This window comes from Phoxinus phoxinus, assembly GCF_949152265.1.
Source record: "Phoxinus phoxinus genome assembly, chromosome: 2".
Taxonomy (NCBI): domain Eukaryota; kingdom Metazoa; phylum Chordata; class Actinopteri; order Cypriniformes; family Leuciscidae; genus Phoxinus; species Phoxinus phoxinus.
Window position 1 is genome coordinate 3,744,687 of NC_136877.1, and position 27,156 is coordinate 3,771,842.

General features: G+C 38.8%; 1 protein-coding gene across 1 annotated transcript in view; it reads right to left on the reverse strand.

Moving 5' to 3' along the window:
- Window positions 1-6,352: 6,352 nt before the first annotated feature.
- Window positions 6,353-27,156, reverse strand: part of LOC306990967 (globoside alpha-1,3-N-acetylgalactosaminyltransferase 1-like) — a 37,972-nt gene continuing 17,168 nt past the window's right edge. Inside the window, exons 2-7 of the mRNA XM_079598336.1 lie at window positions 20,963-20,998; window positions 19,453-19,479; window positions 12,752-12,805; window positions 11,564-11,593; window positions 11,312-11,449; window positions 6,353-7,941 (exon numbers count right to left, since the gene is read on the reverse strand). Coding sequence (XP_079454462.1) covers window positions 7,251-7,941; window positions 11,312-11,449; window positions 11,564-11,593; window positions 12,752-12,805; window positions 19,453-19,479; window positions 20,963-20,998 — 976 coding nt within the window. The 3' untranslated portion in view covers window positions 6,353-7,250. The remainder of the gene's footprint in view (window positions 7,942-11,311; window positions 11,450-11,563; window positions 11,594-12,751; window positions 12,806-19,452; window positions 19,480-20,962; window positions 20,999-27,156) is intronic.

The window sequence follows — 27,156 nt, forward strand, 5'->3', positions numbered from 1 at the left end:
TTATCACTACTTTCCGACATACGCCACGCCTTTCAAGTGACGTTATCACTACTTTCCGACATACGCCACGCCTATCAAGTGACGTTATCACTACTTTCCGTCATACACCACGCCTATCAAGTGACGTTATCACTACTTTCCGTCATACACCACGCCTATCAAGTGACGTTATCACTACTTTCCGACATACGCCACGCCTTTCAAGTGACGTTATCACTACTTTCCGACATACGCCACGCCTATCAAGTGACGTTATCACTACTTTCCGTCATACGCCACGCCTATCAAGTGACGTTATCACTACTTTCCGTCATACGCCACGCCTATCAAGTGACGTTATCACTACTTTCCGTCATACACCACGCCTATCAAGTGACGTTATCACTACTTTCCGTCATACACCACGCCTATCAAGTGACGTTATCACTACTTTCCGTCATACACCACCCCTATCAAGTGACGTTATCACTACTTTCCGTCATACACCACGCCTATCAAGTGACGTTATCACTACTTTCCGTCATACGCCACGCCTATCAAGTGACGTTATCACTACTTTCCGTCATACGCCACGCCTATCAAGTGACGTTATCACTACTTTCCGTCATACGCCACGCCTATCAAGTGACGTTATCACTACTTTCCGTCATACGCCACGCCTATCAAGTGACGTTATCACTACTTTCCGTCATACGCCACGCCTATCAAGTGACGTTATCACTACTTTCCGTCATACACCACACCTATCAAGTGATGTTATCACTACTTTCCGTCATACACCACGCCTATCAAGTGACGTTATCACTACTTTCCGTCATACGCCACGCCTATCAAGTGACGTTATCACTACTTTCCGACATACACCACGCCTATCAAGTGACGTTATCACTACTTTCCGTCATACGCCACGCCTATCAAGTGACGTTATCACTACTTTCCGTCATACGCCACGCCTATCAAGTGACGTTACCACTACTTTCCGACATACACCACGCCTATCAAGTGACGTTATCACTACTTTCCGACATACACCACGCCTATCAAGTGACGTTATCACTACTTTCCGTCATACGCCACGCCTATCAAGTGACGTTATCACTACTTTCCGTCATACACCACGCCTATCAAGTGACGTTATCACTACTTTCCGTCATACGCCACGCCTATCAAGTGACGTTATCACTACTTTCCGACATACACCACGCCTATCAAGTGACGTTATCACTACTTTCCGACATACACCACGCCTATCAAGTGACGTTATCACTACTTTCCGTCATACGCCACGCCTATCAAGTGACGTTATCACTACTTTCCGTCATACACCACACCTATCAAGTGATGTTATCACTACTTTCCGTCATACACCACGCCTATCAAGTGACGTTATCACTACTTTCCGTCATACGCCACGCCTATCAAGTGACGTTATCACTACTTTCCGACGTACACCACGCCTATCAAGTGACGTTATCACTACTTTCCGACATACACCACGCCTATCAAGTGACGTTACCACTACTTTCCGACATACACCACGCCTATCAAGTGACGTTATCACTACTTTCCGACATACACCACGCCTATCAAGTGACGTTATCACTACTTTCCGACATACACCACGCTTATCAAGTGACGTTATCACTACTTTCCGTCATACACCACGCCTATCAAGTGACGTTATCACTACTTTCCGTCATACACCACGCCTATCAAGTGACGTTATCACTACTTTCCGACATACACAACGCCTATCAAGTAAGGGTACCGTTGGCAGTGGAAACGCTAGCCAGATCCTGGTTTACCGACCCGACCCGTACCGTACCGTACAGCACCGCTTAGTGGAAACGAGCCATAAGTATTGAGAGCTGTACATGCTCATACTTTTCATGTTCATACTTTTCAGTTGGCCAGCATTTCTAAAAATACTTTTTTTGTATTGGTCTTAAGTAATATTCTTATTTTCTGAGATACTGAATTTGGGATTTCCATTAGTTGTCAGTTATAATCATCAAACTTAAAAGAAATAAACATTTGAAATATATCAGTCTGTGTGTAATGAATGAATATAATATACAAGTTTCACTTTCTGAATGGAATTACTGAATTAAATCAACTTTTTCATGATATTATAATTATATGACCAGTAAATACAACTGTATACGGTGATAGGCGTCGTATTCCTACAGGTAGATGTGGATTTGCTGAGAGTCACTGATGCGAATTTGACTAACTTGACAGAACTGACGCTACGCTTGATTTCGGTTATCACTTACCCACCCCTTTAAGTTTTTCCAAACCTGTATTGGCTTGTTTTTTTCTGTTGAACACAGTTGGTAAACAGACTGTAGACTGTAGGAAAAAGAAATCCATGGAAGTCAGTGGGTGCAGTCAACTGTCTGGTTCTTAAAAGAAAACTTAAAAGGGTGAGTAGTGATGACAAAATGAAATGTTAATTCACTTACATAATAATAATAATATACTTTATTTTATATAACGCCTTTAAAGCAGATTCTCAAGGCACTTTACACAATAAAAAAAACAAAGAGAAAAATTAATAATAATAAAAGTAAAAATACACACGCCAATCGACTTTATTCTGATGCAGTCTGCTGTACTTTCTGCATGTCTTGATTGACAGAGTTCTCGTCCAATCAGCGGTCAGTATTCCATTCGCCACATATACCTATCTTTTCCGTTTTGTCTGACTTGTCGTTGTGTTTTCTGATTTGTTATTTTGTTTTCAGATTTGTCGTTGTGTTTTCTGGTTTGTTATTTTGTTTTCTAACTTGTTCATTTGTTTTAAGTCTTTCCATTGCGTTTATAAATTTGTTGTTTTGTTTTCAGAATTGTGGTTTGTTTTGCACTTCTCGGCCACTGGAATACACAATAATAAAAACTATTAGGAAAAAGCAAACCTAAAAAAGTGAGTTTTTAGGTTGGATTTAAAAATGTTTAGATTTTGTGCATCTTTATGAGAAGGAAGTGCGTTCCAGAGTCAGGTAGGAAGAGAACCCAGAAAGCAATTTTGCGTTTAAAAGACGTCAAGTAGCCGTAAAAACACAGCCCAGACGTCTAGGCTAAAAGAAGGCTGAATTTGGGCTGTCAGTGAAAATCTAATAGATGTCTAACCATAGCCCAAGAATAAGACGTCTAACCATAGCCCAAGAATAAGACGTCTAACCATAGCCCAAGAATAGACTAGTCATCAATTAGACCCTTGTGAAAAAGAAGTGTGCTTAATTGTATTGAAAGCGTACTTTTTTTGTGCTTAATATCATAAAAGTATACTTTTTGAAAAGTGCACTTGCAGATAATATAATATAGTTCAAATTAAATACCACTTAAGTGTACTTAAAGGGAATGCACTTTAATGACAATATTTCTTAACACACTTAAGTGCACTTTTTACAAATGCACTTTGTAATAATGTCTAATTAAGCTTAACTTAAAGTAAGTACACTTTCATCACAATATTTCTTAACACACTTAAGTGCACTTTTTACAAATGCACTTTGTAATAATGTCTAATTAAGTTTAACTTAAAGTAAGTACACTTTCATCACAATATTTCTTAACACACTTAAGTGCACTTTTTACAAATGCACTTTGTAATAATGTCTAATTAAGTGTAACTTAAAGTAAGTACACTTTCATCACAATATTTCTTAACACACTTAAGTGCACTTTTTACAAATGCACTTTGTAATAATGTCTAATTAAGTGTAACTTAAAGTAAGTACACTTTCATCACAATATTTCTTAACACACTTAAGTGCACTTTTTACAAATGCACTTTGTAATAATGTCTAATTAAGTTTAACTTAAAGTAAGTACACTTTCATCACAATATTTATAAACACACTTAAGTGCACTTTTTACAAATGCACTTTGTTATAATGTCTAATTAAGTTTAACTTAAAGTAAGTACACTTTCATCACAATATTTCTTAACACACTTAAGTGCACTTTTTACAAATGCACTTTGTTATAATGTCTAATTAAGTTTAACTTAAAGTAAGTACACTTTCATGACAATATGTCTAAACACACGTAAGTGCATGTTTTAAAAAGGCACGTTGTAATAATGTCTAATTAAGTTTTACTTAAACAGTTATTTTGATGTATTGACTAATATACTAAATAAAATAATAATTTTAATGGAAAATATGGAAAATAATTGTTTTTAATTTCAACTCAAGTGTGTTGTCCAAAATTATTTTGTTGATGTATTTTAAATGTGTTTAGTCTATAATATATTGTGTGCATTAATGCACTTGAAATGTATTTTTCCTCTAAACTGCAATACATTTGTTTATACAGTATACTCCAGTACAACTTATTGTTGACATTTTTATCACCAGCTTCTGCTCTATGAACTCAATTAAAAGTGTCAGTTTTCTACATAATATTTGACAATAAAATGTAATTTATGAGAGGAGTTCTTAATGTAATATTAATGTATTGTACTTTAAATCTGTGTAGAGAATACTTTTAATATCATTATGTTGATCTAAGTAAATTAAACACATTTAGTTGTGAGCAAAGTTAAACAAATCTAAACAAAATTAAATTGCATTTAAATTCAGTTAAAATACATTTTATTTAAATTAGACTACACTACACTATAAAAATGATTGACTTTTAGTTAGGTGAATGAATCCAGTTTTGTGAACTTACAGAGTCTAACAACACAATGAGTTTGAACAGAAATTAAAAAGCTGAAATATAACCATGCATGAAATATATTAACTTTATTTAATGCGCATGCGCCAGATATACTACGTCACGATGACGCACTACTTCACTAGAGTTTGAAAAATGCACTGTTATGTTTCTGTAATCGCGATTCGTGAGGAAAGGAAACGTACTCGGTTACTTACGTAACCTCGGTTCTCTCTAGAAGAGGGAACGAGTACTGCGTACTGAAAGTACGCACCGGGTAAAGTCTCTTTGCTCGAGATATTGAAGCCAAAATTTATCCTTAAATTTCCATATCTTGTAAACGCAGTGCAGCAGCAGTCAGACCTAGAGCGGGCAATCTAGCGCGCTCATTGGCTGCTCCGCGGCAACTGCTGCAGCCTACCACTGAGCCCCTGGCGTGACGTCACGCCCAATGAGGACGCTTCGCGCCCTCACGCGGCCAAGCCCGCCAAAATGGGAGTGGCTTAGCGTATATAAGGGGCAGTTCAGGCTGCTAACACTCGATTTTAATCTCTTCAGCGACGCTCTACGCTTCGCTGACCTCCGAGAGAAGCCGCCGCCGTCGAATCCAGCGACCAGCCAGCTTAGGACAGCGCCTGAGGAAGCCGGCCGTCTTCGCCACCTTCAGCCGTCCGTGCCAGCTACGCTATCCGGCGACAAAGTATCCTTTTTCCAAAACCTCTCCGTGAGCTCGCCGCCGCGACTCACGTCCTAAAAGAGCAAAGGCGTTTGTACAAAAATGCCTCGTCTTTCCTGCGGTTCGTGCCGAACCGCGCTCAGCGACGGAGACCGCCACGTGATCTGCGCTCTCTGCCTGGGCCGAGACCACGCAGCCATCGCTCTCTCGACGGGTGGCTGCATCGAGTGCGACGAGATGGCGATTTCGACCCTGCGGGCTCGACTCGCCCTCTTCAACGTCGAAGCTGTCGCTCCGCCTCACCGAAACGATATCAAGTACGGGATAAAGTCCCGTACTTTACGGGGTAAAGTCTCTTTGCTCGAGATATTGAAGCCAAAATTTATCCTTAAATTTCCATATCTTGTAAACGCAGTGCAGCAGCAGTCAGACCTAGAGCGGGCAATCTAGCGCGCTCATTGGCTGCTCCGCGGCAACTGCTGCAGCCTACCACTGAGCCCCTGGCGTGACGTCACGCCCAATGAGGACGCTTCGCGCCCTCACGCGGCCAAGCCCGCCAAAATGGGAGTGGCTTAGCGTATATAAGGGGCAGTTCAGGCTGCTAACACTCGATTTTGATCGCTGAAGCGAAATGAGCTCGAAGCGCGACACGGCAGGGAACGCAGTACTCGTTCCCTCTTCTAGAGAGAACCGAGGTTACGTAAGTAACCGAGTACGTTCTCTTACGAGAGGTTCTCTCGTACTGCGTACTGAAAGTACGCACCGGGAACCCCTTGTAAACGCCGTGTGCGCTTAAGCAGTCACTATATGAATCCCAGGGGGGAACGCCCCGGGGGACATGGATAAGTGAAATTAGGTGGCCAACAGAGTGGGCTCGCACCTGTACATAAGCACTATATGAGGGGATATACATACAGAGCGGCACTGCCGGTCTTATATTTGAACACATCTACCCTTGTAGCGCAGTTCACAAGTGAGTCGCTAGGACTTTTTTTTTTTTTTTTTCAGACTGAAAGGAGTCTAGCCTGCAAGGCGGGGACTTCTAGGTTGTAGAACCTAACAAATGTAGACGGGGAGGCCCAGCCTGCCGCCGTACAAATGTCATGAATAGAAATCCCGTACAAAGGCTCTCTCTCTCTCTCGCTCTCTCTCTCGCTCTCTCTCTGAATTAAAAACCATGGGGGAAGGGTAATCATTATCTGCATTTAATGCTGCTTCTGTGGATTGTTTTAAGAAACATCTTTTTAGTCAAGCTTTTAATTTTTATTATTTTAATTTTTTCCTCCTTTTATTTATTTTGTTCTCTACATGCTATAGCGTTTTGAGTTTGAGAAAGGCGCATTACAAATTAAATGTATTATTATATAATGTGATGCAGGAGCGAGACGAGATACGAGTTTTCACGGCGTTCACCCCTCATCACACTATAGTTTTCCTCAGTGAAAACAGAACGTGAAGACACTTTCCTCTCACTGACAACATAAGAGTGAAAAAAAAAATGACAGAATTTTTTAATGTGAACTGTATACTCTTTAATGGATCACAGTGACATTCCTTCCACATACATCAGAGACAGAACACATGACCATACGACGTAGTCTATGACGAAACCCAAACCCAGAGTGATAAAAAGAAAAATAAATATGAAGTAATCTCCTGCAAAGTACAAATACTAGTGATTTGTTATTCACAATAAGAATTACATCACTCCCAATGTTAGATAAGGTTTTAGCTTTTTTTTTGTATTATAACTCTCTTTAACCAGCATTTGAGATTAGTAGGCTGCTCTTTATGGCACTTTAGTGTAGGAAAAAAATAAGTCTGATCATATATATTTCAATTCCAAATGTTGTAGCTGAAGGAAAAATATTTGGCAGGTTTTGTTTTTTGACATTTCAGTTAACAGCAGCTATTTGTTTGGTCGAACAGCAGCGTAGTTTTTAATAACTTGAGAGTAGCGAATGATTTTGACCTCGTTTGTGTGAGGTTTAAAGTCCTGCCACAGATACTCGGGTGAAAGCAGTTTGCTGGGTTTATTATAAAGGAAGTACTTGTTCAAATGAGACTCCTCCTGCCACGCTGCCTCAATGGATTTAGATGCATCAATGTCCAGCTGCTCCCGGCAGGTTTTAGCAACCTCATGTACGTCTTTCACTAAGCCACCGATCACAGCCCCGCCATAATAATAATCACCCTCAGCAGAAGGAATGAAAGCTTGAGACTCTGGTCGGCGTTCATATGGGAATTGTTCACGAGGTGTTTGATAATAACCAGGATGTATCGCACCTACCAGACGACCCAAAGTCTCCACCCCCCAGCGACCATAAAACTTTGAGTCCACATCAAGGCTGAAAACATAGTCGGCTTCATTGAAAAGTCGACTCTCAATCAGTTTCTCCAGTCTTGCCATCCTGCTCAAACTGATATCCTGCCATCTGTTAGAACTAGGGACTGTCAACACCGTCAGATTATGTTCTTCACTCAGTTTCACTGCAGGAACATTTTCTGGATGATCAGTGAACACATAATAATGCACACGAAATCCAACAAAGTAATTCTGCTCTGCAGACTCCAGGAAATCTTTAAGAAACTGTGTGTACCTGAAAAACAGAGAGGGAGAGTGACAAAAATGTAAAGTAATAAACTGGCAAAAAACCCATCTCTGAGTAAGCACTGATTTAAAGAGTCACCATACGGACGATAATCATCAGCAAGCTATACCTCTTTCTTCTTCATTTGTTTAATGGCAATTTAAGGCCTGTTCACAATAAGAATGTTAACTACAAAAATAATTATAATATATTAACGTCCACACCAACAGACAACACAAAGTTCTGTTTATTGTGTGTGCGTTGCTTCTTACTTTGAATGCTTAAAGCCAGGGTTATTCTGATTGGCTGTCTATGTTTTTATCTTTCATCAACCGGAAAAAAAAATAGTTGACTGCAACAATATTGTTACTCTGTGTTACTATAGTTGAGGTATAGACTTACCTATTATCATATAAGAATAATTATTAAAACTCCATCTTCATCATTGTAGTAATATAAGTATTTAAATTAATTTATTGAACAGTCTGTGCTTGCAAAGATATCATTGCTGTATAAGTTAATTTTTATGTTTAGACATTTGCTTTGCATTTTGGAAAATACATTCACATATGTATTTTTATTACAGAAATACATTGTTTAAATCATACTGTTGAAAACAAGCAAACATATAAAAAGCCCTTTGAATACAGGTCCATGTTGTGTGACATTTACCCGACATAATAAAATGAGTAAAATAAAACAAACATTGCTTTATGTATAATAATATAATATAATGTCATGCCCAGAGCCTCATCAATAAAGCACTCATGCGCTGAATACCTCTGAAGCATAAAGACAAAAAGTTGCTATATAGCTACATGTAGTTACACACCCTGAGTTACCTCAGTTTTTAGATCTGAAAGTTAAGGTTATCCATTTATTTTTTTATCCATAAACTTACCCAGAAAAGCTGCATAAACTGCTTTCTGGAATACCCAAAGGGTCCAATTGCAGCTAATAACAATAATAACAAAAGCATACAAAGACAAAACATCCATGCAAGAAAAAGACCTGCAACTGAACACTGGAAACAAGAGGGCTAAATACACAAGGAATAATCAGGCTAACAAAACACAGGTGAGAACAATCATTGAGCACTGGGTGAAGAACAGGTGACAGAACATATGCAAACTAAAATTACAACTAATAAAACAGGAAACACCGTGCCCCTCCCGAACTTTGTTAATAAAACATCATTATATATAAAGGCTAATGTTTTATGAATTTGAGGAGCTGAGAAGAGTGTCTTATGCCGGGTTCACAATGAACGATTTTAGGCCTGATTTTCGTTTGCCGACAGGTTTTGTGAGATCGTCGACAAATGCCCGAATCATAGGTAAATCGGTGCTCGTTCACGTGAGTGACAATCATGCAGTGTGAATTAGACGCGATCTAAGAGAATCGCTGACGAGTCGCCGACGCCCGTGAGATATTTGGCATGGTAAATATCTGGACCTGTCTGCGATTTAAAGGTGCTGTATGGAGTTTTTCTACTAAAACTAATTCATTTTTTATTACCTGTATGTGAAGGGGTTGTAATCTCACAATAAAATGATCCACTTGGCGGGTTTTGCTATTACCTCTGAAAGCAAGTATTCCTATTTCTATGTGAAGTCTCCGGGTCGGATTTGCCGCGAAATCCAGTGACGTGACTGAGACCTCTATGCGCTCGCGAGCGTCTCGCCTCTCGCCTCGTCTACTGACTTTGCACTCAACAGCGACGACACTGCAACTTTATGACATGGAGTCTGCTAATACTAGGAAACGACAAGCACAACACAGACTCCAACACAAACTCCACATAATAATAAAAAACAAAAGATAGCACGCGCACAAGCACTCGCTTGTAAACGTATTGGTTGCAATCTGAAACATCACCGCTAGATGCCGCTGAAAACTCCATACAGCACCTTTAAACTCCTGCTGCGTGAATGTGTTCTGACTGAAAACTACATCGGCGATGACCTACAGCCAATGAGAGAGCAAGATACAGGACGGGGAGGAGTTATGGACTACATATCAGTATTTTAATAGATATTTACAATTATATCGGTAACACTTTACAATAAGGGTGCACTAATAAGCTGCTTAACTAATGCACAGATAATACTGAATTAATGTATTACTAATGATTATCTAAGTAATTAAATTAATTAACACTATTAGTTAATAAAATAAGGTATTATGGAATTAATACACACTTACATATTTCATTAATAACAATTCATATATGAACTAATATATGAACCAGACAGACTCTTCATTAGTTACTAATGAGGCAATCATTAATGAATAGCTTAGATAATCATTAGTAATACATTAATTCAGTATTATCTGTGCATTAGTTAAGCATGAATTAATGCTTATTAGTGCACCCTTATTGTAAAGTGCTACCATTATATCAAACAGAAACAAAGCACAAACATTTGCTTGACCAGCAGCAACAGCAGCACATTGCAAAATTATTTATTTACCCCCAACTATCTTTGCAGAAGACACAATCCTTGCTCCCCTCGTCTCCCCAACAATTTCCTCCTGCATAATCTTTTTTTTTTTTTTTTTTTTTTGCAAATCAGCGCAATCTTCTTGCAGGCTGTCATTTTTAATAACAATTTCAGTCTGGCGCGAGAACTCCGGTCTAACGCACGCGTGATCTTGCGCATTTTCCTTATCTCTTCTCGGCGTGTGTTTGGTTGTGAAACATAGTTTGCAGACCAGACAGAAGTTGTTGCCGATTCGTTCTTTTGTAAAGTCATGCAGTGTCAAACTAGCCTGGTTCTACCAGACTCTCGTACATTTCATTTGTACAGAGAGTCTGGCCTCTCTCCATTGACAAGCGTTAACTTCCTTGTAGACGGGGGGTACTCTGTTGAAGTTTAAAACTATTGGATCTGACCAGAGCCACTCTGGATCTGCCATAACCAATCGCTAACGTTTGGTCATGGCGTATGACGACTCAAACTAGCGCACGACCTCAGCATCATCGTTCTCAGCCACTCCCTCTGTTCACTGATTGGACCTGCAAGAAAAACCAAGAATATACCACAATCCCAGACCTAGTACTGAAGGAAACTGAAAATTGAGCGGAAGTACATAGGAGGGCGGAGCCAGGCTAGTGTGAAACCTCCTGTGGCCGATCCATCGTGCAGTGTGCACAGAAAAGAACAGTGAAAAGAACAGTGACCCGACTACTTTGAAAATCGTTCAGTGTGAACTCGGCATTAGTCATAGCATTAGTCAAAGCCAGTACTGTGTTAATTAGCCCGTGTGGCACTTTGCCTTTAAAAAGATGTCATTTTGGCCAGATTACAGGATTACAGATTACAGCTGAGAGGGACATTATTTAGGGATAGGAGAGATGAACAAGTGGTGAACTCACTTTCCAAGAGCGAAGACTGTAGTTGCTATGGTGATGTTTTGTTGTTTGTAGATTGAATCAATCAATGTGGGATCAAAAGTTCCTTCCCATACAACTGGGGCCAACCATGGTGCCACTGGAACAACTTTACCATCTGGGCTGTTTTAAAGAAAGAAATTCACACACATAGCCTACGCAGGAAATCCAAATCCAAATACATATTAGTATAAAATAAAAATATATGTATAAAAAAAGAACTGTTTATGTTCTTACCTCACTACACTGGGCTGTTTGTATGAAAGCCTGTACAAAAACAAAACAAAAAACAGTTGTGAACAGTTGTGATGTCTTGTAATTAGCTCCTACACGCAAAGCTTGTTATTCCTCATTATTTTAGATTGTGTTTTGACTTTTCAAATGTCTGTTGTTGATGATGTGTCTTACAGTGGGCTGAACATGGATCTTAACATCTGAAGCTCTTAATTGACTTTATTATTGTTGGGTGCTGTCTGTAAGAATGACAGCTAGTGGTGGAAATAGGTACTGCAGTCCAAATTCAAAATATCAGAGATCGTTGTTTTCCCGCCCCTTCTCCTCAGACTCGACGCTCACGTAGGTTGCCAGTTTGAGGACACGCAACAGGAATGAGCGAAATTGACAACGAAAGCCGAGGAGAGTTACGTAAGTTAATGAGTTGATTTATCCGCGTTTTAATATGTTCTCGTTCACAGAGATTTTTAGATGGATATCGAGGCTTTTTAGGTTGTGTGTGATATCTGCAATCTCTGACCCAGTTTGTTTGCTCGTTTCCAAGGCTTTAATGCGTTGTGTTTCCTGCCAACTGGCAACCCGGGGTGGCGAAATACTATTGGGTGAACTTGCAGTGGGCGAGATTACACAGACCAAAACAAAAACCGTCTGACAACACGGAACGTGTAAAATAATAAGTAAAATAACTGGCTGTAGAAGTGTTTTTCAGAGAAACGAGTATGTGAACTTGGCATGTTTCCTAAATATCTGCAAACACATTATGGTATGTTTATGCTTCCATCACCTTTAAAACTCAGCAAAGCATTACAGCAAAACCAGTCCACCTGGTTACCTGTAAACTTCTGCATTCAAGTGAAAAATCAAACGATAGCAAAGACAATCTTGATCAACGACTTCCTCAAATCCTAACATTTCCTTTCCAACTCCCATATCCCTCATTTTGTACTTTTGACTGTGGGCATTTCCTTTGTAATCTTGTTTTGATGTTGCGGTTTTAAAACGGTAGTTAAAGGAAGCCACCACATGAACAAAACTTCTGCAAAATAAAGTTCAGTGACTGCCATTACATACAATACAGAAATGTGTGAGTTTAATGTTTAATTGCATTTCCTGGACTTTGAATAAAATCCTGTTTCCAACACACAAGTCACAATAAATTAGAGCAAAACTGTTGAAGGAAGTGATACTCACCCATATGGTGATTGCAAGTGCAACAGAGAATTTTCCTGGTCTTCTTTTTTTATTCTAAGAAATAAGAGATACAGCAGTGAATTATGATCTTGCATGTTGTAAATCCAGCAGGCTCCGAGTCCGATTTGTAAACAAATAATGGCGGTGCCCATAGCCCATGATAACTTACCGATTATCAACTAACATGATCTTATTTTTTCAAGTATTAAAACCACATTAGGAGTTCCTTTACATATATTTAACGATGTAGTTAACAAGTGTGTAAATATTTGGTATAAATAAATAAAAAAAGATTTTAACTGTCATGCATTGCAAGTCTTTTTTTAAGAAAGAAGGAAGTTTTAATGATATGACGGATGTGGCGCTCAAGGGAGAGGGTTGAATCAAAGATCACGCCGAGGTTGCGGTCCTGGGGAGATGGGGAGACAATGGTGCCGCCGATGGTGAGAGTGGGGTTATTGGTTTTGCTGAGTGTGGATTTGGAGCCTATGAGGAGGAATTCTGTTTTATTGCTGTTGAGTTTAAGGAAGTTGTGTTGCATCCAGGTTTTAATAGCTGACAGACAGGAGTTGATGTGGGAGAGGGGAGGATTGTGGGGGGATTTGGAGCTGAGGTAGATCTGGGTGTCATCAGCATAACAGTGGAAGTTCAAGTTGAAGTGGCGGAGTATCTGACCAAGGGGGAGGATGTAGGCGATGAAGAGGAGGGGGCCGAGTACGGAGCCTTGGGGAACACCTTGGGTGACTGCACTGTAAAAAAAATCCGTAAAAATACGGTACAATGTACCATATTAATTTGAAGGAATTGTCCGTTTTTTTCTTTTACAGGACTTTTACCCGTATTTTGAATTACGCGTTGCATTGTGGGAACTAGAACCTGATCGGCGCGAAAAGTTTGAGCGCCATTACACACGCAGATGACCGCGGCCAAAGTTGCTTTTTAAAGTCGGATTTCGGTTGTGTGGAAGTTATTCTGACCCTTCTGTGGTAAAAACCGAAAATTATATTTAGCTAAATGTCAAATAAGCTGTTTACGTAACGTTATTTAGTTGGCATCCGGCTTGTTAGGCAAATGAATGTCGGAGCCGTCGCGTTTGTCATTTTATGCTTATCGTCACAGATTTAAATATTTATTTCACACTCGTGGAAGGTCCCCTGGTTGTATGTGTTCTAGTGTCCTCGTTGTAACTGGTTTATTGGCTTTTATTTTGTCGGTGATGCAGTTTATTTCACGCCGAGTGCACCCGTTAACCAGGATGAAGGGCAGGAACGTTACTCGTGTTTTTGGAGCAGTTTAATGGCTTCAAACAAAAGCTACCAGATGAATCGTCGAGAAAAGGAAAGGCCATTTAAGACTGTGTGTGATGCAGTACAGCTGGATCAAGGAAAACACCACCTTTTCTGCCAAATGAGGTAACGTTACGTTAATGTTATGTTTACGTTAGACTTTTTATTGTCTTGTTTTTGTTTTAGACGACACACAGACATTAACTTTATACACACATGACACATTATATGACTTTAAACCCCTAATAATGACCTTGAAAGAATAATTTACATTTAACTTGACTGCTAATACTTTATTATATTTTGTTTCATAGTTTCTGTTGTTTTCTTATCTATTGACAGGACTTTCATGATGTAAGTTACTGTGCATCCCAAGCACCACCCTGCATGCTCCTTATGGGTTTGTATTTTGTTTTATTAGTATTTTTTGATTAATAATCATAATGAGTATTCAATATTGACAAAACACATTTAAATTTAAAGTCTGAAGAAAAATGTTTCTAGAAAATACTGTCTGATTGTTTTTCAACCTCAACCTGGTCTGCATGATACTTTGTAGTTCAATTTCCTTCATTTAATTGCGTGTGTAGCTAAAAACATATATTTTTTTTCTTCATATGCAACTTTCCTGTGCAGAAATCCTGAATGAAGGTCGAAAAGGCTGAGATGAAGGAAACCAAACGTCTACACATTCCTCCAAGACTGCTGAAATTCCTGTATGAACAACTGAAAATCTATGTAAAGTTTAAAGGGATAGTTCACTTTGAAATTAAATTTTGGAATGTTTTAGCTTACCTGAAGTGCATCCAAGATGCAGGTGTCTTTGTCTCCGCAGTAGTTTCAATTTTTATATTTTTAGGTCAAACCGTTCTTGTCTGTCAGTCATATAATGCAGGTATATAGGCACTGTCTCCAAAAGCATGCAGAGATGTCTCTAATAGCATGCAGAGAAAAGTCCAAATTAAAAAATTCCCCATCGTAAGTGCACATTGATGGCCTAAGACACGAAACAAGCGGTTTGTATGATAAAACGAACAGTATTTATATCGTTTTTATCTCTTTTACACAACAACGTCCAAGTGATCTGCCGTAGAGTGCCGGAAGGGGTGTCCCGGATGAGTTTGCGCGAGCTTGCGTAAATTGATTTTTTTACATCGGTTTAAACATCCCGGATAAGCACAAACTAGTACCATTTCTATTAGCCGTCCTACCTACAATCTCTGTTCTGTGCATAGGTTCTGGTGTAAACAATGAGTGACGTACACGCGCGAGAGACCACTTCCGGCGCTCTACAGCGCTTACGCAGACTAAGTAAACAGATCACTTGGACGTCGTTGTGTTAAAGAGATAAAAACGATATAAATACTGTTCGTTTTATCATACAAACCGCTTGTTTCGTGTCTTAGGCCATCAATGTGCACTTACGATGGGGAATTTTTTAATTTGGACTTTTCTCTGCATGCTTTTGGAGACAGTGCCTATAGACCTGCATTATATGACTGACAGACAAGAACGGTTTGACCTAAAAATATAAAAATTGAAACTACTGCGGAGACAAAGACACCTACATCTTGGATGCACTTCAGGTAAGCTAAAACATACCAAAATGTAATTTCAAAGTGTACTATCCTTTTAAGCTTTTGTCAAATCTCAAAATGGACCTTTAACTGAACATACCGAAGAAGGAAAGTTTTTCACGCAAGTTGTTCACTCCAAAATTAAAATAATGTCATTTATTACTCACCCTCCTGATGTTCCAACCCTGCACGACTTTAGTTCATCTTCAGAACAAAAATGAAGATTTTTTAATGAAATCTGAGAGCTTTCTCTTTCTCTGTTGACAGCTTACGCAACTACCACTTTCAAGCTCCAGAAAGGTAGTAAAGACATCATTAAAGTTATTATTATTATAACCTTTATTTAAACAGGAAAAGTCCCATTGAGACACAGTCTCTTTTACAAGGGAGTCCTGTAAAGTAACACGGTGTCTTAACCAGATGCGATAAGATTCTAGCAACAAGCTGTTTTTCTGTCCACACCAAATGCGTCGTGACCATGTAAAGCGACAAAAACCACAGCCAATCAGAACAGGTTCTCTTGGCACAGCAGTCACAATGAAATTGATAAGTACATAATCAAATTAATAAATATTACACCATTTAAACAACTGAGTGACTGAAACAATCTTTGTCATAGAATACACTTGTTTGTTCACAATGAGTTGACAGTTGTTTTTTTTGTAGTGTTCCAGCTGCAATGTCGCAGAAAAATAGAAACTGTTTCTAAAATAGAATCGTCAAGTGTCACTGGTTAGGACAAAAACTCTGATTGACATGGAAAATATACCTTTTATCGTGTGTTGCGTGTAGTTACAACACGGTGTAATCTATGTATTTTCATTGGTTTAACCTCCCCAAAAAAGCGATGCAAATGCTTTGTGTGTGAAAAAAAAATTTTTGTCACATTATTTTGATACATTCACATGAGCATCTCAGTGGTTTGTGTTCTCACCCATGCATTCTCACCCTGCTGGGTCAGCAGCACGCATGCATTGTGGCGCTCTTGTGATCGCGTGTCAGCGATCTATATTTTGTGAGAAAAGATGTGTATTTTTTTCTTCACACAAAACATTTGTGCCACTTCATAAATTTGAGGTTAAACCACTGAGTCACAAGGATTACATTTTATGTCTGTATACCTTTCTTAACCTTGAAATTGGTATTTGCGTAAGATGTCAATGGAGGGACAGAAATCTCTCAGATTTCCTCAAAAATATCTTAAGTTTTGTTATGGAGACAAATGAAGTCTTGTGGGGTGTGGAACAACATGAGCGTGAGTAATTAATGACAATTTAAATTTTTGGGTGAACTAACACTTTAAGGAATATGGTGTTCTCTTACAGAAAAATGGCATTAACACTAACATTTCACTCTACTATTGACGAAGTCTAAAGCTATTTTTAATGATAAAAGCAGCAGACCTGTATTCGTATTCCATTTGTTTTTGTTTCTTTCTTTCTGTATTGTATTTGTATTGTATTGCATTTGAAAATGTTTTGAATCTTGACTTTCACAGTTAAGTTTTTTTCAAAGCTATTTGGTGCAACACCAATATTGTGCAAGTACTGTACCTGCTCATGTTTTCTTTTTTTAATTCTGTCTCTTGTTTGTTTAATGTCTAAACTTATTCCACAATACAAGCACTTTTTAATGGGTCTTTGTACATTGTTTCATTTGTCATATATATTTATATGTATACATCTTTACTCATTGAATGCATTTAAGAATGTTTACATGAATATTTGTACAAAAATAAACCATGTTCAATTTGTATATATTGTTCTTGAATTATTTGCTACCAAAATATATTCTATAAAATTTCTATAAATATAGAAATTTCTGTATGGATTATCCGTTAATAGTACAGAAAATGTACTGTTAATATACAGAATTTTCCGTTTTAGAAGTGAAGGAACTGTCCGTAATTTAACAGAAAATGTCCTGGTAATTTTCTGCCAGTACATTATCCGTTTTTTTACGGAATTATTTTTTACAGTGTGTGGCAGAAGTGTGGTTATGAAGAGAGATGAAGTGGGATCTGTTGGAAAGGTAGGAAAGGAGCCAGCTGAGTACAGTACCTTCGATACCAAGGTATTTGAGTCTGGTGAGCAGGATGTTATGGCTCACAGTATCGAAGGCTGCACTCAGGTCGAGAAGGATAAGGATGTTAAGGGAACCGGTGTCAGCGGAGGTGAGGAGGTCGTTGAGGAGAGCGGTTTCTGTGCTGTGGAGGGGGATTAAAAACCAGATCGGAGGGGTTCAAATTGGTTATTGGCATGAAGATGGGTTTGTAATTGTGAGGCGACTATACATTCCAGGGTTTTAGACAGAAAGGGGAGGTTGGATATTGGGCAGTAGTTTTTGAGGGAAGAGTGATCTAGACCAGTTTTTTTAAGGATTGGGGTGACAGCAGCAGTTTTGAAAGCAGAGGGGACAGTTCCAAGGGACAGTGAGGAGTTGAAGAGGTTAGTGATGTAGGGGCAAAGGACGGGGAGGCAGGACTTCAGGAGTGGAGAAGGGAGGGAGTCTAGTGAGCAGGTAGTGGGTTTGGAAGAGCTGATGAGTTTAGATATTTCAGGAAGGGTGACCGAGTCTGGGAGCAGAGGCAGTGTGGAGGAGGGGGAGGGAGGTCAGGAGGGATGGGGAGAAGAGGCCAATAAATGGCCGTGATAGGTGCTGGAGTAGAAACTGGGAGGTCGGATGCAGGGGATAGAGATTGATAAATGATGTTGATTTTATCAGCGAAAAAGGAAATTTTTCAGAAGGAAATACAGCGTGTTGTCGAGGATTAGTTGGAGGGCAGGGGCTTTATTGTTAAGCGATCGGGTGTTGAGGAGGGCAAAGTTGGTATGGTGAGAGGGGGGCAGGCTGGAAAGATCTGAGGTTGTCAATGCAGTTGAGGGGGGACAGTGAGTGGATTTGCAAATTATTGGAGAATAGATATATGTGAAGTGCGAATAGCACTGTAGTCCAGTCCGGGTTTTCTGTGCAGCCTGATGGTGCGCTCAGCTCTATGTGATCCAGTGGGGGAAGCGTTCTGATGGCGTGGGAGAGGTGCGACATAGCGTGCAGGTGCACAGAATGGATTGTCCGTGGTGGAAGTAAACAAACTTGTGGCAAACAGGAACACAAGAAGCAATGGCAGACGGAGAAGCGGCAAATAAAGAGTGCCAGCGTCCTCTCACATCCGTAAACAGTGTTAGTAGCAGCAATGGTCTGTCATGTCCAGTGCAGACAGCTGGTCTCGTCCAGTTTAAACAGCAGCCAGGAGTTCAGATTCTGGTGTGCTGATATTTGTGTGCAGCCCAACTTACCCATCCTTCAAACACATTCATTGACATTACATGCACTGCATGTGCAACTGTCAAAACCCATAAATGGCAAATTACTTAATTAGTTACTAGTCATGTGCCTCAACAAGTAAATTCATAACATAAGGTACATTTGCAAATAATTAGTTAATGATTCATTAAAGCAGACAACTGGAAGTTGAAGTACATTGCTTTGACCAATTGTGGTAATTAACGCATTCATTTACACTTAGTTAATACAATGTTATTAAGAAATGAATACACTATGACACATTTAATTAATAACATTTCATGTATTACTTAATCTATTAACCATATAGAATCTTTATTAGTTGCTGATAATCAATTAATGGTTTAGTTCATTAACACATGATTATCTGTGCATTAGTTAAGCATGAATTAATGTATATCAGTGCACCCATATTGCAAAGTGTTACCCCATGTGCATATAAATACATACTTCTGAATGCGCTTTTGTATGTGTAAGTGTATGATTTGAGCATGTGTTTCAGTGAGTGTATTAAGAATGGTAGTCGCCTACTTACTTATGGCAGAATCTTGGCTGTTTATATCTGAAACAGATTATATATAGGTTATAATGCTGAAATACAGCATGGTCACAATACAATACCCTATAATTCAGGAATAAGGGATTACTCTTACATTGTTATTTATTTTTATTTATTTTTTTCAGCCTTTTCTTACTGTGAGGCTAAAATGCAAGTGGTCTCTCTTGAGGATTATTGGGAAAAGAAAAACGGCAAGCGTAACGTCCAAAAGAACATTTATTTTTATCAAAACGATTGACTGCCATTATAAAGTACTTGTAAACATATGTTTAAATTTTAAGTAGGCTATGGGCCCTATCTTGCACCCAGCGCAATTGACTTTGAACACCGACGCATGTATCATTCCTATTTTGCACCCGCGCACAGCGGACTTTTCCCTCCACAGACGCACGTCGGTAAATTAGGGAATGAACTTGCGCTCGCGGGGGCGGTTCAGCGCAAAGAGGAGGCGTGTTCCGGCGCTAAACTTCAATGGTGCTATTTTCCCGTTTTAGAAAGCAATTGCGCAACTGACCAGGGAAAAAACAGTCTAAAGACAGTGGCGCGTTGCGCGTTAGTGATGTAGTATTTTAAGGGCGCGTGCTTGCCATAATGTTAACCCGCATCCACTTTGATTCTCTAATATAAACAGATGCAGCAGTTTTCATTTTTGCAAATCATACATTATTACAAGGAAAAATATTAACACACGAGGGAAATCATTGTTGTGTCCGTGAAGATGTGAAAAAGATCTATCTAGATAAAAAAAATCTAGATTAGGCTACACATTTACTACCCAAATTATACGCCTGTTTAACCGAAGCTAATTTGGGTGGGTTTCTCCCATCATCCCCAATGTCACTTCTGTGTTTTACGGTCCTGACGAGAACGTCGGTTTCCTTGGCTGTGAATCGCTCCTGCGTGCGCAGGCAAATCTGCCGTTATAATAGCGATCCGCCGTTATAATAGCAATCCGCCATGGAACAAGCGCGTCTGCTCTTAAAGGGAATGTGAGAGGACGCTCTGATTGGTTTATTTCACGTTACGCCCAAACCACACCTATGAATAATGAAGCTACTTCAGACCAACCCCTTTTAGATTTGCGCCAGGCGCAAGAGCCATTTATCCCGCCGGGAAAATAGCAACAGCGCCGGGACCCGCCCACAAAGTTACTTGCGCTTTGCACTTTGACACTTGCGTTTCAGATCGTTAAAATAGGGCCCTATATGTTGACAATCAATAAATACAGCACAAACAAATCTGGCATGCTAACTAGGCTACTGATCCGTGTCAGTGATCGTTTTATTTATGAATGGTGTATGAACTGCTTGCTGTACGTAGGATTTATAGAAATTAATTAAATAACTAAGACTAATGAGTAATGTAACCAATGTGAAGCAGAGTAGGCTATCCCGTTCATTTCTAGAATAACTGGTTATGTTTTAGAGCCATTTGCTCACAATGTTCTGATGGGTGCAGTTATCACACACAGTTGAAAAACTCTTACCTGTGTGAGGTGGAGGTGTAGACCAAATAAATAAGTCTGTGAGGAAACACAATAACAGATCATGAATGATAAAGTGAAGCAGATTATATTTTCTCAACTGAATTATCCGATTTAATACAGATACACATACTACTGTCACAGTAGTTTGATTAGGTTTTGCAGTGATCTATACTGTAGTAAACATACATTATTGTATAGAAAAGTTTAAAAGGGTTGAATCTGTCCCTATAAATACCCAGCGGACCAACAGAAAGACATTTTCATTTTCATTTGAAAATGGTTTGACAGGTTCATTTTCAGGAGCTACTGTTGTGTCCATTTTTGTTCATTTGTTCATTTATTAGTTCACCCACACATAAAATCAAGACAAATGGCACAGACCAGATGGCACATATGGTCATGTGTGAATCAGGTCTCCCAGAGAAGCTATCCAAAGCTTATAATGAAGAGCCTGAGGACGTATTAGAATAATACATTACAACAAATACTTAAACGTAACACCAATCACACAACAATAATATCATACGAAAATACACAATACAACATAAGACACACAAAAAGTGAATCAGGACAATGCTTTTAGGATCAAACTGTAGTCTAGGTAAGCTACTGGAAAGGTTAATAAGCGTAAAAGTTCCTTTTTTAGTGTTTTCTTAAAGATGGATACAGATTTCAACACCTTCAGCATTACTTATTTTAATGTAACTCTCATCAACTAATGGACAAACCCAAATTGATAAAATATGAAAAATAGTGAGGATACGCAATATCTCGTTCCCGCCTCTCAGGGAACTGATGTTACGATAGTAAGCGGAGACGTTCCCTTTCGAGAGCGGTAAAGGTCCTTGCACGCTGAGCCCAAAATTTTCATATGCGTTTTTCCGTATTCGTCAGCCTAAAAATGTGTCAATTTACAATTTGTAAAAAAAAATACAAAATGGATTCTTCAAGCAGTGAGGACGATTTTGTTGCCCTCTCTCCTCTAAAAAGAGAAAAAGATCAAGAGGAAATATTGGGTCCATCCAATCTTGAGATTGCGCAGAGAGGACACAAAGGGTTAGTTCACCCAAAAATGAAAATTCTGTCAGTAATTACTCTCCCTCATTTTGTTCCAACCCCGTAAGACTTTCGTTCATCTTCGGAACACAAATTAAGATATTTTTTATTAAATCTGAGAGCTGCACTGTAAAAAAAATTCGTAAAAATAGTAATGCAGAGAAAAGTCCAAATAAAAAAATTCCCCATCGTAAGTGCACATTGATGGCCTAAGACACGAAACAAGCGGTTTGTGTGATAAAACGAACAGTATTTATATAGTTTTTATCTCTTTTACACAACCACGTCCAAGTGATCTATTTACTTAGTCCGCGTAAGCGCTGGAAGGCTCCGGAAGTGGTCTCCCGGATGAGTTTGCGCGAGCTTGCGTAAATGTATTTTAATCCGGTTTAAACATCCCGGATAAGCGCAAACTAGTACCATTTCTATTAGCCGTCCTACCTGCAATCTCTGTTCTATGCATAGGTTCTGGTGTAGTTCACAAGTTGTTCACTCCAAAATTAAAATAATGTCATTTTTTACTCACCCTGCTGATGTTCCAACCCTGCAAGACTTTAGTTCAGAACAAAAATGAAGATTTTTTTAATGAAATCTGAGAACTTTCTCTTCCTCTGTTGACAGCTTACGCAACTACCACTTTCAAACTCCAGAAAGGTAGTAAAGACATCATTAAAGTAACACGGTGTCCTAACCAGATGCGATAAGATTCTAGCAACAAGCTGTTTTTCTGTTCCATCTTTAAGGAATATGGTGTTCTCTTACAGAAAAATGGCATTAACACTAACATTTCACTCTACTTGACGAAGTCTAAAGCTATTTTTAATGATAAAAGCAGAAGACCTGTATTCGTATTCCATTTGTTTTTGTTTCTTTCTTTCTGTATTGTATTTGTATTGTATTGCATTTGAAAATGTTTTGAATCTTGACTTTCACAGTCAAGTTTTTTTCAAAGCTATTTGGTGCAACACCAATATTGTGCAAGTACCTGCTCATGTTTTCTTTTTTTAATTCTGTCTCGTTTGTTTAATGTCTAAACTTATTCCACAATACAAGCACTTTTTAATGGGTCTTTGACATTTAACATTGTTTCATTTGTCATACAGTATATATTTATATGTATATATATCTTTACTCATTGAATGCATTTAAGAATGTTTACATGAATATTTGTACAAAAATAAACCATGTTCAATTTGTATATATGGTTCTTGAATTATTTGCTACCAAAATATATGCTATAAAATTTCTATAAATATAGAAATTTCTGTATAAGGATTATCCGTTAATAGTACAGAAAATGTACTGTTAATATACAGAATTTTCCGTTTTATAGGTGAAGGAACTGTCCGTAATTAAACGGAAAATGTCCAGGTAATTTTCTGCCAGTACATTATCCGTTTTTTTAAAGAATTATTTTTTACAGTGTGGATCACTCCTCCATAGGCTTCTATTGTAATTGAAACTTGCCAGCCCAGAAAATTTCGTAGTTTATCAGCGTAGCGCTTCTGTGTTGTACATCACACGCATCACACATACATGTATGACCAGTGTTGGCCAATAGTGAGCCTACCTGCTGATGTACAACACAAGCGCTGCGCTGTTACACTACGTGAACTCACTCAGAGAGAAGAAAATTAATAGTTGAAAAAAGTCTGTGTTTTTATGCACACAAAAAGTAGAAGCCTATGGAGGAGTGATTGCACCCCCAGGAGTGCAAGTTCATTCCCTAATTTACCGACGTGCGTCTGTGGAGGGAAAAGTCCGCTGTGCGTCGCGTGCAAAAAAGGATTGATACGTGCGTCGGTGTATATATATTTGCAGTCTTTCTAATGTTTCAGCATGCTAGAAAACATCTAATTGGTGAAGTGCTCAGCGCTCTAAATAAGCTCCCTAACAACATAAGATCTGTGTTTAGAGAGAATTATTGTAGTATTAATGCAAAAATAAATATCACAAATGATAAAGTAAACTCACACACTTCCAATCTATAACATGAAAATTGCCTCTCAACTGGGCCGTTAATTTCAGACCCAAACACCATATTTAAAAAAGTAATTACATACCCACTCAGTAAGATGCCAAGTAACACAATAAAAAATGGATTTGATCGCATTGTTTTTTAATAGTTGGGTCCTCCTTCACGTAAGGAGGTGAACTTATCATTGCATTGTGCCGGGTGTAAGATAGGGCCCTATGTCTCATTATTTGATACATTAAGTATCCTTACCACTGTGCGTTACTCTACCATCCAAGTCACAGCCTTTATCCAAAATAGTGACATTTAAAGTCCAAAATTAGGATACCTTTAGTTTTAGTATCAGTAGCTGAATGAGATACGTCATAAAACATTATTGCACCTGCATCCATCCTCCTCTTTCAAATGGGATTCTTGAACTAACGCTATATCAATCTTTCTTTTGTGCAAAAAAATCCAAAAAACTTGTGCGTTTGTGAGGGCCGTTTAAGCCATTTATATTGCAACTCAGAATATTAAGTTAAGTTATAAGTATCAAATTGAAATGCTGCTTGATAAAACAAAGTACAACTTCGAAAATAAAACCATTTGAGTCTACCATCAAACCACCAAAAGATCTAAATGACAACATAAAGCGTGAACACTATCAGATACCAAATAGTGGAGAAATAATGAGTGAAATTATAACGGTCTCGTATTTTTAATGCAAAACAAAGTTATACAACGCAATAATGGGGGATTCAGTTTGCGAAATAGTTGTTCAAGAAGGAAAGATGCTCCACAAATTATTAAACACTATATTCTTTTTTATATTCCCATTCAAACAACAATAATTGTCGACAACCAAAAAGTAAATACAAGAAAAAGAAAAGCAACAATAAACAAAATAATGTAACTGATAGGTGCTTTACAGGAATTTGTTAATTAGGTTGCACAATTCAGTGAAGTAAAAATTGTGGTGTGCAAGTCTTATTTGATGGTATAGTTCACCAAATAATGTCCAAAGTTGAAACAGTCCATTAGTAGATGAATAATCCAACCACTTGTGATGAATTCACTCCAAACGATAACCGTTCTCATACATCGGACTCTTCCAAATCAGGAACAGTCAGAAGTAAGCCTAAAGTCCCAAACTTACATCCCTCTGGGCTTTAAATCCATATTTAGGCCACATTTACACATAGCCGTGTATTTAAATAAACAAATATTTCCCCCCCTCCGTTTTCAATAATAACATTGTGCACATAACCCGCATAAATACGCCGTCGAGTGCCGTCATAACTATGCCAAACCTATGGGCGGCAGTGTAGGGAGAAGGATAAAGCCATGCAAGCCAATCAGAATCCTCAGAATCAACAAGAGAGAACCTAAAACCCCCTTTCTCCCAGTTGACACGGCAACACATATATCCGGCGTTTTCAGAAATCTCAACTTTGGCCGGAGTTTTTAGAAATAATCGTTTCCTGGGATAAAAACGGCGTTTTCGTGTAAAAGACAGGCCAAAACGCAGAGAAATATCTGCGTTTTCCCATCGTGTAAACGGGGCCTTAGTTCGTAACATGTAGTGTTAAAGTCATTGATAAAGAGTCTTTCTAAAATACATAAGGAAACTGTCAAACTTCTTAGCAACAAACATAATCATACTTTTAACTAACAAGAAAGAAAACAAATCCTTACATTAAGTTTAGCTTGAAATGGAACATTTCCCAACTAGGACATAACACAAATGCAGGTAAGCAATGTTTTCTACTGCTGCTGCTCTGCTAACTTCCTCTACAAACCTATAGATATACATAATAAAGGCTAGATGTCTTACGGCGGAGTCTCTAACGTCATCACCCGGTGGCCATCTTGTCACAGGGAAGCTTTCTGAAATGCGAGTGATCTGCACGAACACAAATACTGTTATCTCACTGAAATCTTGACGGATTTACAAATGGTTTGGTTTCTTACAAACGTGGCTATAATTCTGGATGCTTGAACATGTTGAAAAATATAATATTATAATTATTCATAAGTACGCAGTGTCATAACTACATCTCGGATGTTTATAACAAACCAAACCGTTTTGAAAATCGGTAGAAAATTGAGCAAGTTATGGTTATTTAAAATGTGCATGCACCATTAAAACAATGTTACGAGTGAGCGAGCCCCCTGTGGCAATATGGCCACCATGTGCGGACGTCAACCTTCACTGGCCAGCAGCACGGACGAGACATCTAGCCTTTATTATACGATATCTATGTACAAACCCAGCTTTACTTAAGGAGCACATTTAGGCACCATAGCACCCCTAGTGGTGTGGAAGACTGCAGATAAAAGACTTCACAACAGGCTTGTCTGTTACAAAATGTCAAGTATATCACAAAGCTTGATGCTTCACAAGGATTTTGGCAAATACGTCTGGACAAAGACATTTCAAAGTACTGCACCTTCAATACTCCATTTGGTAGATATTCTTTCCTCAGACTACCTTTTGGAATTGTCTCTGTTATGAGGACAAACCCAAGAGGCCCTATGCACAGCTGCACTACTTCATGAACTTAAGCAGGGTTCTTTGTGTCCTGTCTGCCAGGATTGGCCAAACTGATTAATCCAGGTGTCTGATTATTGTTGTTGGTCAGACACACCTGGATTAATCAATTTGGCCAATCCTGGCAGACAGGAAACAAAGAACCCTGCTTAAGTTCAGGAAGTAGTGCAGCTGTGCATAGGGCCTAGTGCAGACAATACGCAACAACGTTTATTTAAAGACAAAAAAAAACAGAAAACAAAACCCACGAGGGGGCAAAACAAGACAGGTTAGACTATAGACTGACAACACTAGACTAAGACAATAAACTAGACACTAAACTAACAGTAAAGACAGAATCAAACACTTCTTTCCAGACAAGACTTTCAACGGTTTACTCACAGGTTGTTTCACACAAAGTATGACCATCCGGGATAGATAATGAACCAGCACAGGACAGCAAACACAAGGGGATTAAATAGGGAGAAACTAATAATGACAACAGGTGACACAGATGAAACAATGAAGGCTAACGAGGAGAACAAGGGGGCTGGGTTGAGTAACGAGACAACACAAGCACATGGTCCAAACAAAAGGACATGTGCTTGCACACAAAACATGGGTCTGTCATAATCCTGCCTCAAGACTAGA